At 34.4% G+C, this 18,579-nt stretch overlaps 1 protein-coding gene across 7 annotated transcripts in view; it reads right to left on the reverse strand.

Annotated features, from left to right (window-relative positions):
* The window catches only part of TBCK (TBC1 domain containing kinase), a 222,567-nt gene that overhangs the window by 65,575 nt on the left and 138,413 nt on the right, over positions 1–18,579 (reverse strand). For all 7 annotated transcript variants that reach the window (XR_003143720.3, XM_025465822.3, XM_035709619.2 and 4 more), the window contains one exon: positions 7,136–7,311. Coding sequence is in view for 6 of the 7 variants with exons in the window: in XM_025465822.3 (XP_025321607.1) it covers positions 7,136–7,311 (176 nt within the window). In the remaining variant the exon portion in view is untranslated. The remainder of the gene's footprint in view (positions 1–7,135; positions 7,312–18,579) is intronic.

Genomic DNA, 18,579 nt, shown 5'->3' on the forward strand with positions numbered 1-18,579 from the left:
AAGTGGGCAAAAGACATGAACAGAAATCTCAGAGAAGACAGACATGGCCAACACGCACATGAGAAAATGCTCTGCATCGCTTGCCATCAGGGAAATACGAATCAAAACCACAATGAGATACCACCTCACACCAGTGAGAATGGGGCAAATTAACAAGGCAGGAAACCACAAATGTTGGAGAGGATGTGGAGAAAAGGGAACCCTCTTACACTGTTGGTGGGAATGTGAACTGGTGCAGCCACTCTGGAAAACTGTGTGGAGGTTCCTCAAAGAGTTAAAAATAGACCTGCCCTACAACCCAGCCATTGCACTGCTGGGGATTTACCCCAAAGATGCAGATGCAATGAAACGCCGGGACACCTGCACCCCGATGTTTATAGCAGCAATGTCCACAATAGCCAAACTGTGGAAGGAGCATTGGTGTCCATCAAAAGATGAATGGATAAAGAAGATGTGGTTTATGTATACAATGGAAATATTACTCAGCCATTAGAAATGACAAATACCCACCATTTGCTTCAACATGGATGGAACTGGAGGGTATTATGCTGAGTGAAATAAGTCAATCGGAGAAGGACAAACATTATATGGTCTCATTCATTTGGGGAATATAAATAATAGTGAAAGGGAATAGAAGGGAAGGGAGAAGAAATGGGTAGGAAATATCAGAAAGGGAGACAGAACATGAAGACTCCTAACTCTGGGAAACGAACTAGGGGTGGTGGAAGGGGTGGAGGGCGGGGGGTGTGGGTGAATGGGTGACGGGCACTGAGGGGGGCACTTGACAGGATGAGCACTGGGTGTTATTCTGTATGTTGGCAAATTGAACACCAATAAAAATAAATTTATTATAAAAAAAAAGAAAATCAATTCCAAAATACTTGGTATTTACTCAAAGCAGTTGAAATGCTTTGTCTACACAAAAATTGCACATGGATTTTAATGAAGCTTTATTTATAATTGCTAAACTTTAGGAGAACTAAGATGTTCTTCAGTAGGTGAATGGTTAAAAAACTGGTACATCCAGACAATGAACCGTTATTCAGCACAAAAAAAATGGAGCTATCAAGACATGTAAAGACACAGAGGAAACTTAAATGCATATTACCAAATGATATGTCAGTCACTGTATGATTCCAATCTATGACATTCTGGAAAAGGAAAAGTTATGGAAATAGTAAAAAGATCTGTGTTCCTAGTGTTTGGGAGAGAGGGCAGAATGAACAGGTGTAACAGTAAATTTTTAGGGAATTGGAACTACCCTATGCTATAATGATGCATACATGTCATTATATATTTGTTCACACCCATATAATGTATACCACCAAGAGTAAATTCTAATGTAAACTATGGACTTTGAATGATAATAATTGTCAATGTAGTTTTATCAGTGGTAACAAATGTACTACTCAGTGGAGGATGTTGATAATGGGGGAGACTATGCATGTGTGGAGGCAGGGAGTATAAGCAAAATTTTGGTGTGAACCTAAAACTGTTCTATAAAATAAAATCTCTTAAAAACAGAAAATCAGGGGTGCCTGGGTGGCTCAGTGGTTGAGTGTCTTTGGCTCAGGTCATGATCCTGGGGGTTCTGGGATTGAGTCCTGCATCAGGTTCCCTGCAGGGAGGCTGCTTCTCCCTCTGCCTTTGTCTCTGCCTCTCTCTCTGTAGCTCTCATGAATAAATAAGTAAGTCTTAAAAACAAAACAAAACCAGAAAATCAAACAAGTTTGCTAGCTATAAAATGAATCTAAAATAAATAATAATCTTTCTATTATGCCAGTAATAATCAACTAGAAAGCATAAAAGCATAAAAGATATTATGCATAAAACTAATAATATATTTATTTTTTGTTATGGACAATTAATAATTGCTAAATCCGTATGTTCAAATAATTTTCTACCTTCCAACCTACTCCTATGGTCTTCCTTAATCAGTAAATGAAAACACCAAGAAACCATCCTTCTAGCCGAGGACAAAAACTTTGGAGTCCTCCTTGATTCTTCTCTCTTTTATACCTCACATTCAGGCAGCAGAAATCTTAGATTTGTTTTCAAATATATTTACTTCTCATCATCTCCAATGTTAGACCCTCGGGTCCTAACCACTGTACTTTCTCCTTGGTCTCTATTTTGCCTTTGTCTTTCTATAGTCTCCTTTCCATGCAGTGGTCAAAATAATCCTTTCATATGTAAGTCAGATCATGTCACCATTCTGCTCAAAATCTTACAACAGCTACTCATCTTATTTGGCATAAAGTCAAAGCCTTAAGGGTTACACAAGATCTTATCCATTGATATCTTTCTAAGTTTGTCACTTTCTATTCTCCTCTTCACTCATTCCATTCTATACATAGTCTCCTTACTTTTGCCCTACAAAGTATGCCACCATCTTTGCACCTGCAAAATGGAACATTTTTCTTCAAGAAATCTATGCAACTTACCCTCTCACTCCCTTCTCTTCTTAAATGTCTTATCAGCTAGACCTTCTTTGAGTCCCTCATATAAAATAACAATGCTTCTTTAATGTTATCCCAACTCCTCCTCTTTGGCATTCTCTATCTTCCTTATTATTCTTTACTTTTTTCAGTGGAACCTATTCCCAAGTAACATATCAAATGTTTATTTTTTCTTGTTGTCTGTAAATCCTCCATAAAATGCAAATTCTATGGAAGCAGGTACTTTTTTTACCCCATGGTTATATCCCCAGCAACTACAAGGGTGTCTGTTTTGGTAATATGTATTCAAACATAATACTGAAAAAATAATGTATTGGTCTTTACGTCATTCACTATATTTTTCTTTATGGTTGAAACATATAAAAAGGAATAAAATAAATTCTAAAGAAAAATGAACTAATACTTGAGTATTCTTCAGATAGGAACATTTCATGTAAATAATGTAGTGTATTTTCTCTTCATTCTTACTATTGTTGTTGGGGATAAAATATCTGATTTAAGAGTACATATAAAAGTTTGTTTTGCATGACAAAGATTTAGCAAATGACTTACCATCATTAGGAATACAAAAAGCAATTTGGGTTTAGTCACATTCAAACTATTAGACCATTTAAACAAAAAAAATCTCATTTCCTGGAGGGTGTAGGGGTAGGGATTTAAAACCACTTCCTCAAGTTTAAAATAAAAAGCAACTTTTCTTAGTAAAATTTTACTTCATCACAAAATGAAAGTCTCATATTTTCTGAACTGTTAATATTCCTTTCCTTTTATTTTTATCTTTTAGATTTTATTTACTTGAGAGAGAGAGAGAGAGAGATATTGAGAGAGAGAGACAAAGATAGTGAGAGACAGCATGAGTGGGGAGAAGAGGGAGAAAGGAGTGACAATGAAGGACTCAATTCCAGGACCCTGGAATCATGACCTAAGCCAAAGACAGACACTTAACTGACTGAGTCACTCAGGTGCCCCCTTTTCTGATCTTGAAAAATCAATGATCTCTCAACCATTTTGTTTCACTCAAGAATTAGAATGCAGAGGACAAACAGCATAGGATATGATTGGGATCAGTGAGAATGGCAGAATAAAAATCTCATAAAAAGTGCTCCTTCAGAGTGGAAGCAGGTGGCCCAACAGGAGGCCGCTGTAGTCGCCCAGGCAAGACATGATGATGGTGGCTTGGACTAGATAGGGAGGAATGTTTGGATTTTGTAGGTGGAGCCATTTGGACTTGCCACAGAGCTGGGAGGCAATAGGCTCTTGGATGTTGAGATAGTTCACAGAGTGAAACACAGCAGGTGGTCAGTGCCCCTCAGAGCCATGTTCCTGAGCTTTGATGTGGATGGAACTGGAGGGTATTATGCTGAGTAAGTAAGTCCATCGAAAGATGAATGGATAAAGAAGATGTGGTTTATGTATACAATGGAAATATTACTCAGCCATTAGAAATGACAAATACCCACCATTTGCTTCAACGTGGATGGAACTGTAGGATATTATGCTGAGTGAAATAAGTCAATCGGAGAAGGACAAACATTATATGGTCTCATTCATTTGGGGAATATAAATAATAGTGAAAGGGAATAGAAGGGAAGGGAGAAGAAATGGGTAGGAAATATCAGAAAGGGAGACAGAACATGAAGACTCCTAACTCTGGGAAACGAACTAGGGGTGGTGGAAGGGGAGGAGGGCAGGGGGTGTGGGTGAATGGGTGACGGGCACTGAGGGGGCCACTTGACTGGATGAGGACTGGGTGTTATTCTGTATGTTGGCAAATTGAACACCAATAAAAAATAAATTTATTATTTAAAAAAATGGGCAAAGGATTTAAATAGACATTTCTCCAAAGAAGACATACAAATGGTTAATACATGAAATGTGAAACATGATTAGGGAAATGCTAATCAAAAGCACAATGACATACCACTTCATACTCACTAAGATGGCTATGATAAAATAGGTATTGGTAGGATGTGGAGAAACTGGAACCTTCATACATTGCTAAGAGTAATGTAATATAGTGCAGGCGGTTGGTAGAACAGTTTTGCAGTTCTTCAAAAAGTTAAACATAGAGTTAGCCTATTACCCAGGATATCTATTAAGTATATATTTAAAAGAAGTGAAAACAAATAATGAAATACTTACATATGAATGTTTGTAGCAGTATTATTCATAATAGCTAACAAGTAGAAATAAATCGAATGTCCATTAACTGATGAATTGATAAATAAAATGTAGTAAATCCACACAATGTAATATTATTCAGCCATAAAAAGAAATGAAGTACTGACACATGTGTAGGTTTTGAAAACATATGTTAAACAAAAGGCCATGTTATTGTATGATTCCATTTTTATGAGATATTTAGAATAGGTAAATCCATAGGGATATAAAGGTTAGTATCTGCAAAAGATTGAGAGAGGTGGGGAGTGACTCAGCATGGATACAGTTTCTTTTGGGATATCGAAAATATTCTGGAATTAGTAGTGATAGTTGCACAATTTTATGAATATTCTAAAATCCACTGAATTTTACACTTGAAAAGGGTGAAATTCATGGTATGCAAATTGTATATAGTTCAAGTCATTGAAAACAAAACAAAAAAAAACCACGTCCTGTGATGTCTTAAAGATCTGGTGTTACTATGTACTAGCTATATAAACTATTAATCTCTTTCTGAGTTTAGTTTCATGCTCCCATTATAAAACAGAGATAATCATACTTCATTATAGGTTCTTAATGAGGATTAAATGATGGGTCTACATTTAAAAACTAGCATTTTTTAAAGGAAACACCAAGTATTTAGATATATTAATTCTCTTATACTTTTATTTTTACTTAATTTTTCCAACTCCCAACTCAGTGTTATCTTACTAATTTTTATAATTACTCAGGTTTCCCTTCATTAAATGCCATTAAAGTTTGCTAAAAACTGCTCATCTGCCAAAGGATAGCTCTCTAGTATGAAGTTAAGAATTAATGCGTTTCTGTTGTGATGATACTTTACAATTTGAAAAAAAGAAAAGTATAAATAAGTTTTTATATAGAATCATTAAATTTCAGAGTGTCAAGCTATACTATTATTTTTTAGATTTTATTTATTTATTTGAGACAGAGAGTGCGAATGAGTAGGGGAAGGGGAGGAGGGTGAGGCAAATTCCCTGCTGAGCTGGGAGCCTGACCCAGGGCTCAATCCTAGGACCCCCAAGATCATGACCTGAGCTGAAGGCAGATGCTTATTAATCAACTGAACCACCAGGTGCCCCAATTTCAAGCTATCTTATAGGTCATCTAGAACAATCCTTTGCTGGTAAGTGAATTCCTGTACCAAAATCCATTAGGTGGTAATATCACCTGGAACACTTCCAGTGTTCGAGAATTTATTTCTCCTTGGGTGGCTTCATCTACTTTTGGAAAACTGTAAGGCAAATATTTATTTGCTAGTGTAGGTTCTTATTCTAATTTTATCTCTTATGATGTTTGAAATATCTTACCATAATTTTTCATGTAGCTGCTTTCCTCTTTATCATCTATATTTCTGGAAGCAAGGACTGTAATTACTAAAACTACTTTGTATTCAACTACACAGTCATGTTTATCTTTAATAAATACAATTTGATCATGATGGGATAATGTGAAAACAAGGATGCTCTCCTATTTTGGGAACATGAAAAATTACAGAAAGAGCAAAGGGGTGAAAATTGCAAGTTCTTGCAAAAACATTTAGTTCCAAAAATATCTAGCAGCATATTCTATTGTTTAACATACATGAAAGAAAATTTGAAAATGTTTTATCATTAAAATGTTCCTTTTTTTAAAAAAAAAAAAAATGTTCCTTTTTACAATTAGAGCCTATCCTATTAAATTTATTAGGGTATCTAAAAAGTTCTCTATATATGTTAATTGAAATTCAACTTCATGGAAATAATTAAGATATTGTGGTAATATTGGAATGTTTGAAATATATGAATTATTATAACTGAAACCTTAGTCAACCATATTTATAAAGCCAAATAAGAACAATAATGTTGAAAAACCTGACAAGTTTTTAAAAATGCAATTTTTTTTTGTCAATCAGTGCTCAGTAAGTATACATTCTTATTCTTATATACTAAGACCTCTGTCTCCATTCATTTATTTATTTATTGTGGGGGCGGGGCGGAGAGAGCAAGTGCAGGAGCAGGAAGAAGGGCAAAGGGAAAAGCAGATTCCCCTTCTCCCCAGCAGTCCTAAGTGGGGCTCAATCCCACAACCTACAAATCATGACCTGAGCTGAAGGCAGACACATAACTGACTGACCCACCCAGGCGCCCCTGTCTTTCTCTATTTTTATAATTCTTCCTTTGCTTCTGTAATTCTTTTAGTATAGAATAAGCTGAGATACTGTGATTACATAGACAAAATGTGAAACTTGCTACCTGAGGGAATATATCTTAACTGTAATAATATAATATAATCTCAATATATATAATCTTAACTGTATAATATAATCTTAACTGTAAAACTAAATGGACAGACATCAAGGTTTTCTGAAAGCTGCATAAATACAATCATATTAGAAAATAGCTATGCTAAGAGGACATAAGTGATAACATTATTATGAACAATAATCATGCTACACTACATTTTTAACATCCATCTTCCTTCAGAATTTGTAACTTAAATCTGCACATACATACCAAATCTGTTTTTGGAGGATCTGGACACTCAGTGGAGAAAAAAGGTGTCGAACTTCTGATACCATTGCTATCAGAAGTTGGCTTTGGAGGTTGAGCATGCTGTCTGTAAGTAGCACTTTTAGGAGTCCAACAGAACAGGTTGATTGATTCTCGCACACAGCGTTCAATGTCGATTTCTAGATAGAAATTTTTTTTAAAAAAGCAAACATTTAGAGTTTGAATTGCTATGTTCATGTAAAAATCACACTCTTTCCTAAATGCATATATCCAATATGGCTAAGATGATAACCTAGTTAGAAAAGATGTCAGTGAAAATATAATGTAGATATGAATCAGCATATATGGACTACTATGGTGAGACTGATTTACTCTGATAATATTTTCACTTTTTCAAAGTAAAACAGAGGTTGGGGAGGGGAAGGCTAGAGTTTGGGAGTGGGCAGGTAAAAGATTCAGCTCACTATGACTTCTAATAAAGTATACTAAAAGTTTTATTTTCACCTATTAAAGGAGATATAAAATAAGCAGAGCAAAATTTATTAAAATATCAACTCTCAATTTTTATTTATTTTTATTTTTTATTTAAATTCAATTAGCCAACATTTAGTACATCATTAGTTTCAGATGTAGAGTTCGATAATTCATCGGTTGCATACAAAACCCAGTGCTCATCACATACACGCCCTCTTTAATGCCCATCCCCTAATTACTCCATCCACATCCTCTCCAGCAACCCTGTTTGTTTCCTATAGTTAAGATTCTCTCATAGTTTGTCTCCCTCTCTGATTACTTCTCATTTAATTCTCAATTTTTAAAAAAGATTTTATTTATTTATTCATGAGAGACACAGAGAGAGAGGCAGAGACATAGACAGAGGGAGAAGCAGTTTTCCAGCAGAAAGCCTGCTGGGCAACTTGATCCCAGGACGCTGGGATCATGACCTGAAGAGAAAGGCAGATGCTCAACCTCTGAGCCACCCAGGTGCTCCTCAATTTTCAATTTTTATTTTTTATTTATTTTTATTTTTATTTTTTAATTTTCAATTTTTAAAATAATTTCCTGAGTTAAATGAAGAAAGGTGTAAGTGAAGTTTCACATATAGAAAAATTACATGCACTTGGTTAAAATGGTTAAAAAAAACATTTTCAAAGATTTCCTTTTCTTTCTCAGATTTGAAATTTATGCATCTTTGATACAGAGCTAATATATATAGGAAGGTTATTACACTTTCACATTATTGTTTGTGTGTTTTGATGATACTGTAGCTCTTCAGGAGGTCAATATTCCTGATGGAGATAAGCTGTTCCTATATGGAAAAAGTGGACAGATCCCAGAAAGGCAGTAGAAATTCAAGAAGTTGACTAGGATGAAGGAGTTTAGTGTGGACTAGCTTTTCCCTACCTATATTCCTAACACTAGTAAATGGCAGATATTCTCATTTTCTTTGCAAAGGTCCAAGTGTGTCAGTTCAGGTAAACAATGGAAAAAATACTTCATATTTTAAATTACAAAGGGATGAGTTCCCTATTTCTCTTTTGAAACAAGGAACTTATATATAAGGAAAAAAAGATATATGCATTTAAGTCAATTCTGTGGATGCTGCATTCATGATTACCTACTTTTATGAGGAGGAAAACACTCGGAAAAGATAAATGAACACTTATTGAGCATCTATTATATGAGAGGCATTTTATACTTTTGCTTAAAACATATAATTCTTAAAATGAGTTTTGTATTTTTTTTAAAGATTTTGTTTATTTATTTATGAGAGAAAGAGAGAGAGAGGCAGAGACATAGGCAGAGAGAGAAACAGGCTCCATGCAGGGAGCCCAATGTGAGACTTGATCCCAGGACTCCAGGATCACACCCTGGGCCAAAGGCAGGTGCTCAACCGCTGAGCCATCCAGGCATTACACAATGATTCTTCTAGACAGATATTGTAATCCTCCTCATTTCTGTTGAAGATGAAGAAACTAAAACATAAGGAAGCTACATGATTTAATATGGTAAATGCATTATTTTGAATAGAATGTCTGAGGTTTCTAAAGGGTTATAAGGCATCTTTTATTTCTCAATTCATTTAGATTTGGTGTACGGCCAGGAGGCCCGGAAAGACCAGTTACTCAATTAAGCATTCCTTTATCTGTTATTAGTGATGTTTGCCAGCTTCACAGTTGGTCACTTCCATGGCTACACAAAGAGGTCAGATTTCATCACCCTCTTCCTAACACAAAATACATAATAAAAAAACCTCAAACAGTTAAACATGTTTTGAGACATGAGTCTTTTTATTTGAGCAATGGTAAATATAGTGAAATGTATTTTAAAGAAGCTCTGTAACATTATCAACCTGATACTTCACAAAGAGAAGCACACAGACACCAATCAGAAGAAAAATCAAAGTTCAAGATAGGTTCTCTACTCCACTTAAGAAAGAGATACGCTCAATTCATTTTAGAAAAATTCCAGATAATATGGTTAAGATAAAAATTTCAAGCTAAAGAGAAAAAACCCTGTAATTTTTTTAAAAAGTTGATCCATTTAACACTGTTAATCTCCAAAGAATTTCAGACATAGGTTTTACATCTACAGTGCTCAAATCAGTCTGACACATCTGTCACCCTGTAAAAGCTTGAATTCAAGTCAATGATCCAGATCAGAGGTTGTAGTTCAGTCATTAAATCACTAGCAATGGAAAAGTCAGTGGTATCTACTTCCAAAACACCCTACCAATACCATAAAAGGTTTATATTGAATCTTGAGAATTTACTGGCATCCACCCTAATTCCACCCTGATTATTAGTACTGGCAGATATCCTATTCTCCATTCACTTGACCCATGTCTCCTTTCCATCTCAAAATCCTTCCAAAGTCCTTTATCATAACCAAAATATTATGCAAACTGTGCAAAACTGTACATCAAAATATGCAATTATTCTTAATAAGTAATCTCTTATCCTAGGGTACTACTGTTTTTTATTTTACATTATAATTCTGATTAATGCATTGTGAATGAAGCATGTACCCTGGATTATGGTTTCCTAGGTTTGATTCCAGGCTCCATGAAGAACTTTGTGACTCTGAAAGAGCTTCTCTAAATCCTGTTTTCTTTATCCTCATCCATTACTATCATATCTCTCAGAAAGACTAAACTATTTCCAAAATAATAAAACACATCTCATATTTCATTTGGGCCAGAATAGGTGGAAAATACATCTCTCCTGAAGATTTCTGTTCTTTTGCTCTAATAGGTATGAACTGCTTCCAAGACCTAGTTAACAGCTGTTGTCCCGGCACTTCTCTTTACTATCATCTAATTCCCTCCGGCTCTCCCCTATATTTGATCCCTAATTTCAGAGACAAGATATTATTTACTCTTTCTTGATTTACTCCATCATTTTGGTGGAATGCATTTTCCAGCAGCTTCTATGAAAGGGTGCATAAGAGACAAATTATTCTGAAATCTTCTATATCTTTTAATATATTTATTCTGCCCTTGACTGATAGTTGGAATAGGCATGGCATTTTAGGGTTGAATTTTTTCCCTTCAGAGTTATGCAAAATAGTGCTCCCTTGTCTTCTGAGAAGTCTGATATGATTCTGAATGGAAATTATTTGTATGTGATTTTCCCCTTTTCTGTAAACTTTTAGGATCTCTGGTGCTTTGAAATTTCATAATAATATATGTAAATATGTATCATTTCATTATGCTAGGTACTTAATGGTCCTTTTGTAATCTTTCACTTAACAGAGAAAGTTCTTGTTTAATATCTGCAATAATTGTTTTTTCCTTTTCATTTAAAAAAATCTTGAACATCCTGAATTAGTTTTCTAATAATTTTGCCTTTTCTTCTTACTTTCCATTTGTATTTTTGTTTTATTCTCTGAGAGATTTCCTAAACTTTATCAACTAACTCTTTTTTTTAGAAAGCTCACTGCATTTCCACATCATTTTTAATTTCCAGTAAATCTTTTTTGTTCTTTGTTACTTAAATCTGATTTGTCATAGTTGCTGTATCTTCTCATAATTACCTTTCTGAGGATATTCCTTTATTCTGTTTGTACCGGTCTGTGTTTTTTAGTTGGAGGTTTTCTTTAGAGGTTTGATGATCTAGGACTCTACATATTTTAAAGCATAGCACTAAAAACTCAGATTGGAAGTTCTGTATATGTGGGCAGGTATTGGTGACTGGTAGATCCACTATTGGCTAGCTTGGAGACACAGTCATTTGTTAGAAGAGGCCTAAGTAAAATATTTCTCCTGGGGACATTTTACCTCTCCAGGGAGTAAGTCTCTATCTGGCTAACCCCAATTTCAGTAAGTTCCAGTTAGCAAATCTTGGATACATTTCACACGGTCCTCCTTCACATATTGTAATTTTTCATTTCCCTGAATCTTTTGAGCCCCTCCTCATCCCTAGTCCCCATATATCCTCATTTTCTCTTTAAAATGGCCAGTCACCTCTGTACAAATTGTTTAGTTCATGCTGAACCTTTTTTCTAATATCTGTTTTTGTTTTTTAAGATTTATTTATTCATGAGAGACACACAGAGAGAGGCAGAGACATAGGCAGAGGGAGAAGAAGGCTCCCTATGGGGAGCCCCATGTGGAACTTGATCCCAAGACCCCGATCATGACCTGAGCCGAAGGCAGATGCTCAACTACTGAGCCACCCAGGTGCCCCTGAACTCTCCTCTATTTTAACAGTATATCACTGATAAAATCTGTCTTTACCACTTTAACTAGTATCTGGCTTTGTTTATGTTTAACAGCATAGTAAAGTTATTGCTCTAGAAATACTCCCGTCACCCACCATACAGGAGCAGAGGTTGTAAAGCAATATGATGTATCCCAGCACCAGAAGTTTATGGATAGAAGAAACGGTTGAAATAAACACAGCCAAAAATCAGACTTAAAAATTCTTCCAAACTTTAAAGACATAATACTGTTAAGCAGAGGGGATCCCTGGGTGGCGCAGCGGTTTAGCGCCTGCCTTTGGCCCAGGGCACGATCCTGGAGACCCGGGATCGAATCCCACATCAGGCTCCCAGTGCATGAAGCCTGCTTCTCCCTCTGCCTATGTCTCTGCCTCTCTCTCTCTCTCTCTCTGTGACTATCATAAATAAATAAAAATTAAAATATACTTGATAATGTTACATATACAGTTATAAGTGCATCATTAACTTTTTTCTTTTTTGATAGGCATTTCACAAAATAGCATTTCTCTTTTTATAAGAAAGAAACCTGTAGCATCACAACAGAGGGTATTACCTGTGTTAAGTCATGTTTTATGCATTCTCACGATCCATAATAAAAAACAAGTTTCAACCAACACTGCCAGTGGACACACTGATTATCTATTTTTTTTGTATAGAAACTATGTACAATTATTGTCATATGAAGAGATCATCAATTAATATGAAGCAAAAAGGAAGGAAAAATATAGAGGCATCTGACATTAATAATTAAAATATGTTATTTTTCTGTTTTGTAATTTGTTATGATCTCTTTACTCATTCTCGGTGTTCTTCTAGTGGTCTAATTTTGTAATGTAATTTAATCTTCTTAGAGAGGGCCACTTCTCTACATTGCTTAGGCTTCAGGTCCATATACTCTAAATCTTCCTCCTATCTTCCAGTGTTCTCCTAGGTGGCAGAAGAGTAGACACTTGGCTAGCAAGATGGGTGCAAAGATCTACAGGAATGGGAGAATGAAACTACTCCTTATGCATACATTGAATTAATTCTTCTCATTTTTTTGTTTTGTTTTGTTTTTTTTTCCGTCTCATTTTCATTCCACTTCCAATTCCTGAGGCTTTTTGGTGCTCTGCATCAAGAATTGGCTTGCTTCTGGCTAGTATTCTCCTTTACAGGAAGGTTTCAGTTGTCTTTACTTTTTATTAAGTGAGTTATTATTTATGTAATTGTGTTCTATCTTCTAAATTTTTTGTTGGTGTTTCTTGTTTACTCATACTTTTCTTACATTCTCTTTGTTCTTAGGATTATATTTTTTTCATTCCCTTAATGTTTGTCTTTAATGATGTTTCAGAAGGGAGTAGGGATAGACATGTGTACATTTTGTCATTCTTAATTGAAAAGGTTTCAAACTTTGAAGGTTCTGGTTTAAAAGGGGTGGGAATGAATTTAGGATATGAGTATGAAGCCTTGCTCCCATGGTCTAGCTCTTGGTCTAGTGGCATTTAAGGTATTTACTTAGAAAGTGATATAATAATAATGACATACTGGAAAGAGCATTAACCTGGGAGGCAGTATGATCTGGGTTTAAATTTCAATTCAGTTACTTACAAGTTGTATAGCTCTGGCCAAACCCATTTTTCTGCCTCTTTTTTTCTCAATAATAAAATAGGGATAAAAATACTTAATTCTTGGGAGCATTGTGAAGTACAAATAATATTATTTCAGCACATGGTAGGAACTCAGAGATATTACAAACTTCCAGACAGAATGCATGAAAAATTTTGGCACTTCATCTGAAATTTTAAAAAGCATTAGCCTTATATTCCAGTTAGTCTGCCTTCTTGTTTTAAACTCAGTTAAGGATCCCTGGGTGGCTCAGCAGTTTAGCGCCTGCCTTTGGCCCAGGGCACGATCCCAGAGTCCCGAGATCAAGTCCCATGTCAGGCTCCCGGCATGGAGCCCGCTTCTCCTGCCTGTGTCTCTGCCTCTCTCTCCTCTCTCTATGACTATCATGAATAAATAATAAAAAAATCTTAAAAAAAATAAACTCAGTTAAAATTTTACACTTGGTAGATTTTTATTTAGAAAGAGATTGTCTTTTAAAAAATATTTTTTACCTTTCAAAATTCCAAAACTTGAGATGTTATTTAGTGATGAAAAGTAATGGGCTATCAAGCTATATGCAGACATGGAGGAAAAAGTCTGAAAAGCCAACATACTCTATGATTCCAATTATATGACATTCTGGAAAAGGCAAAGCTATAAAAACAGTAAAAAAAAAAAAAAAAAAAAAATCACTGATTGCCAGGGTAGAGTGGGGTGGGGAGACTGAGAAGGAATTTATAGTTGCAGCATAGCAGATATTTAGGGTGGTAAAACTTGTTTTGTAGAATACTGTAGTGGTAAATACATGACATTATTCATTATTCACTTGTCAAAACCCACAGAACTGCTCAAAACAAAGAGCGAACCCTAATGTATACTTAGTTTTTTTTTTTTTAAGATTTTTTAAAAATTTATTTATTAGACACAGAGAGAGAGTGAGAGAGACAGAGGAAGAAGCAGGCTCCAGGCCGAAGGCGGCGCTGAACAGCTAAGCCACTGGGGCTGCCCCTAAGCCACTGGGGCTGCCCTAATGTAAACTTAGTTAATAGACCTTAGTTAATAATAATGTATCAATACTGACTGAACAATTGTATCAGATGTGACACATTAAGGCAAGATGTCAAATATGGTAAGTTACACACAGAGGAATGGAGAAATATGGGAACTCTGTACTATCTGTTCAAATTTTTTTGTAAACTTAAAATTGTCCCCTCAAATAAAGTCTATTTTTTTTCAAATAAAGTCTATTAATTAAAAAACTAAAGACCAGTGACAGAAGTGACATCAGTAAAAACAGCAGAGTAGATAACTCCAAGGGGACTTCTAAATGGAGTTTTTATTTTAGCCTTTTTTTTTTTTTTTTTCTTTTCTTTAAAGAACTAATGAGGTACCTGGTGGCTCAGTTGGTTAGGCCTCTTGATTCTTGGTTTCGGCTCGGGTCATAATCTCATGGATTGTGGGATCCAGCTCTTGGTCTCCACGCTCAACACAGATTCTGCTTGAAGATTTTCTCCCTCTGCCCTTCCCCCCACTCACCTGCTCACATGCATGCCCTCTCTCAAATAAATACATCTCAAAAAGAATTTTTCTTTAAAAATAAAGAACTAATGAAGGACGTTAAAAATGTGTAATCAAATCATCCCTGTAATTATATTTATTTCCTGACTAGGGTAACAAATTATAACTTTTTATCCACATGCAAAATACACTCCACACCAAAGAACATTATCATTAAGAAAAATCTCCTTGTGTATTACTGGACATAAAGCAGAAACTGGATTTGCAAGAGTTAAAATATTAATAACTTTTTCCTAATCCTGTAATTATAATGACAAGAGGGGCCATTGAAACTATTGTGGAATATCTTGATTTAGATTGGACATTTAACATATTGGTCAATTTGAATCATTTCGTTTCCCACTCTGAAATTTTCATTTGTAGTTAACAACAGTATGGTTATTATTCATCCCAATCTGTGTTTGAGATAATATGCCCACAATTATCTCTTCGAGGTAGCTAGAAAATTGGGTAGCAAGGAGAACTGCTAAGGATAGGAAATAAATAATGTTGTATATTCAAACTATTACCATAAAACATGGCTTGCTTAAGTAAGAGCAAATTGTAGAGACTATGCTTTGTATTTAAAATGAATTAAAAATTTTATGAAACTGAGTTTTTATTTGCTGTTCACTGAGAAAGGAGTAACATATGGAAAAAAAATGAATAGCCAATAATTCCCTAACATCAGGTTTTTATCTAACACCATGCTTTGTCATTACAGTAGTTAAAAATGAGATTCCTAGAAAGATAGAACTAAACTTCTGAAGATACTAGATTGAATCGTTTGAAATTGCTGATCTGGAAACTTACTTTGTAAACAAATAACATGTTCCCCCATATAGTAAAAAGTATTAAATTTGGACTCCAAATACCGTTACCAACTTATATAATAATGAGTATTTCATAAAATCACTGTGCCTCAGTTATTTCAAGAGCAAAATGGAGATAATAAGAAAATCCACTTAACATAGTTGTGATATTTATACAAGATAAAACATTTTAAAAAGCTTTGTAAACCCTAAGTGATTGATGGCTATTATAGAGGTTATTTACATTGCCCAAATTTTCTATTTACGATGTAGCTGTAGAAATGAAACTTACTATAGGAGAATTAAAAATGTACAAAATTAGGTTTTTTTAAAAGATTTTATTTATTTATTCATGAGAGACATGGGCAGAGGGAGAAGCAGGCTCCATGCAAGGAGCCCGATGTCGGACTCAATACCAGGACTCCAGGATCACGCCCTGGGCCGAAGGCAGGTGCTATACCACCAAGCCACTCAGGGATCCCCTAAAATTAGGTTTTGATTTAAATAATGTTCCTCTGTGCCACTGTGTCCATAAAGGCCACCTTGCTGTTTAATTAAATTGAACTAAAAGTGAATTCTTACAATGCTCAAAGTATGGTATTGAGTAGTGAGGCATCAGGAGGATAATTGCTGAGTGTTGGAGAGGTGGCCCACTCACAGTGACAGTTCCCACTGAACACTTTGGGTATTCATTCACTCAAGGACATAGACATGCCACATTCTCTTGGACCAAATAAAAAATTAAGAGACCTACCTTAATAAATAAAAAAATTAATATGAACCAAACAATCCATCAGCTATTTAACTGTCTAGCAAAACAAATCTTAAAACCCTTTAAAGGAAGTTGATAAAATCAAGATTCCTTTTAATGCATCTTTATCAATATCCACCTGTATAATCAACAAAGCTACGTATGTAAAGCAGAAAAATGTGACTTATAATCAAGAGAAAGATAAGTTCATACAAATAGACCTATAAGATGATCCAGAACTAGAATTATTAGACAATACTTTAATTACTATAAATATGTTCAATGACTTAAAGGAAAATATTGTCAAGTCAATGGCCGGAGAAATGCAAACAATAAAAAAGTTGAAACACTAGAACAGAAAAATACATTGTTTGAAGTGGAAATTTACTGAAAGGTCTTAAAAGCAAGATAAAAATAAAATACTAGGGATGTCTAGGTAGTTCAGCAGTTGAATGTCTGCCTTTGGCTCAGGGCGTGATTCTAGAGTCCCAGGATCAAGTCCCACATCAGACTCCCTGCACAGAGCCTGCTTCTTCCTCTGCCTATGTCTCTGCCTCTCTCTCTCTCTCTGTCTGTCTCTATGAATAAATAAATAATATATATATACCTATATTGGGGCATAACAGAGTCAATCCACTAAAAAACAAAAATAAAGAGGAAACATGAATCTACAAGAAGGAATGAAGGGCACTGATAATGGAAAAATATGGTGGAAAATACAAAATAATGATCTTTTAGCTTCTCTTAATATCTTTAAAAAGTAACTAGCTATTTAAAATCAGAATAATGACAGTTTATTGTGAAGTTTATCATAAATGTAGATGTAAAACATATTAAAACAATGCCAGAAAATATGGAAAGTAAATGGAATCATACTTTTACAAAATTCTTACATTTTCTATAAAACTATAAAATGTTAGCTCAGTGAAAAATAGGTAGGTCAAGAAAGCAGACCATAGTCTCTAGAGCAATAACCAAAAACAATTCAAAAGGCAAAATAAAAAGTCAACAAAAATATTAAGATGAAATGTTAAAATTATTTAATTAACATAAAGAAGTCAGAAAAGAAGGAGGAGAAATACAGCAAATGGAACAATTAGAAATATGCCTAAACCATATTAAAGACAAGTGAACTAAACATTCTGTTTAAAAGGGAGTATCAGAGTGGATAAACACAGCAAAAAAATAATTATATGCCTCAATTATATGTCTAGAAAACTATATGTCTGAGAGTAATACATTTAAAGTAATAGAATATAAATATATATTTTAAATATTTCTAAATTTAATACTTAAAGTCACAGATGGGTTGAAAATAAAATACAGAAAAAATACTATAAGAACAAAGCATGAGAAAGTTCATGTGATTACATTCATATTACACAAAACAGACTCTAAGAAGTATTACTGAGATAAAGAGGCACATTTCATAATGATAAAAAGTTCCTCCATCAAGGTGACATAACAACCCTAAGTGTATATGCATTTCATAAAAAGCTTTAAAATATAAAAGCAAAAACTGACAGAATTAAGGCTAAAATAGATAAATCTGTAATAATAGCTAGAGTTTAATATTTCTCTCCAATAATTCACAGAACAAAGAGAGGAAAAGCCTACTTAGGATAAAGAAGACCCAAATATCATTGCTGACTTACTTGAAACTTATAAAGCATCTCACTCAAAAAATTTAAATAAACATTATTTTAATATGCACATGAAACATTTAACAAGATAGGTAACAAGTGTCACATAAATTAAGTTTCAACAAGTTTTTAAAATTGAAATATTGACGAAAAAATATTTTTTACCAAAATAAGTTAAAGGGAAATCAATAATTATTCTTAAAGCAATAATGAAAAGACAGTATAACAAAATTTGTTGTATGCAGCAAAGGAAGTGTTTAGGGGCAGTCATATTAGAAAGTATGAAAGTTATAAAATCAGTATTCTGTTTGGTCTCTAAGTAGTAAGAAAAGAGGGCACATTAAATTCAAAGAATACAGATGAAAGAAGAGTTAAGAC

This window comes from Canis lupus, chromosome 32 (assembly GCF_003254725.2).
Source record: "Canis lupus dingo isolate Sandy chromosome 32, ASM325472v2, whole genome shotgun sequence".
Lineage (NCBI taxonomy): Eukaryota > Metazoa > Chordata > Mammalia > Carnivora > Canidae > Canis > Canis lupus.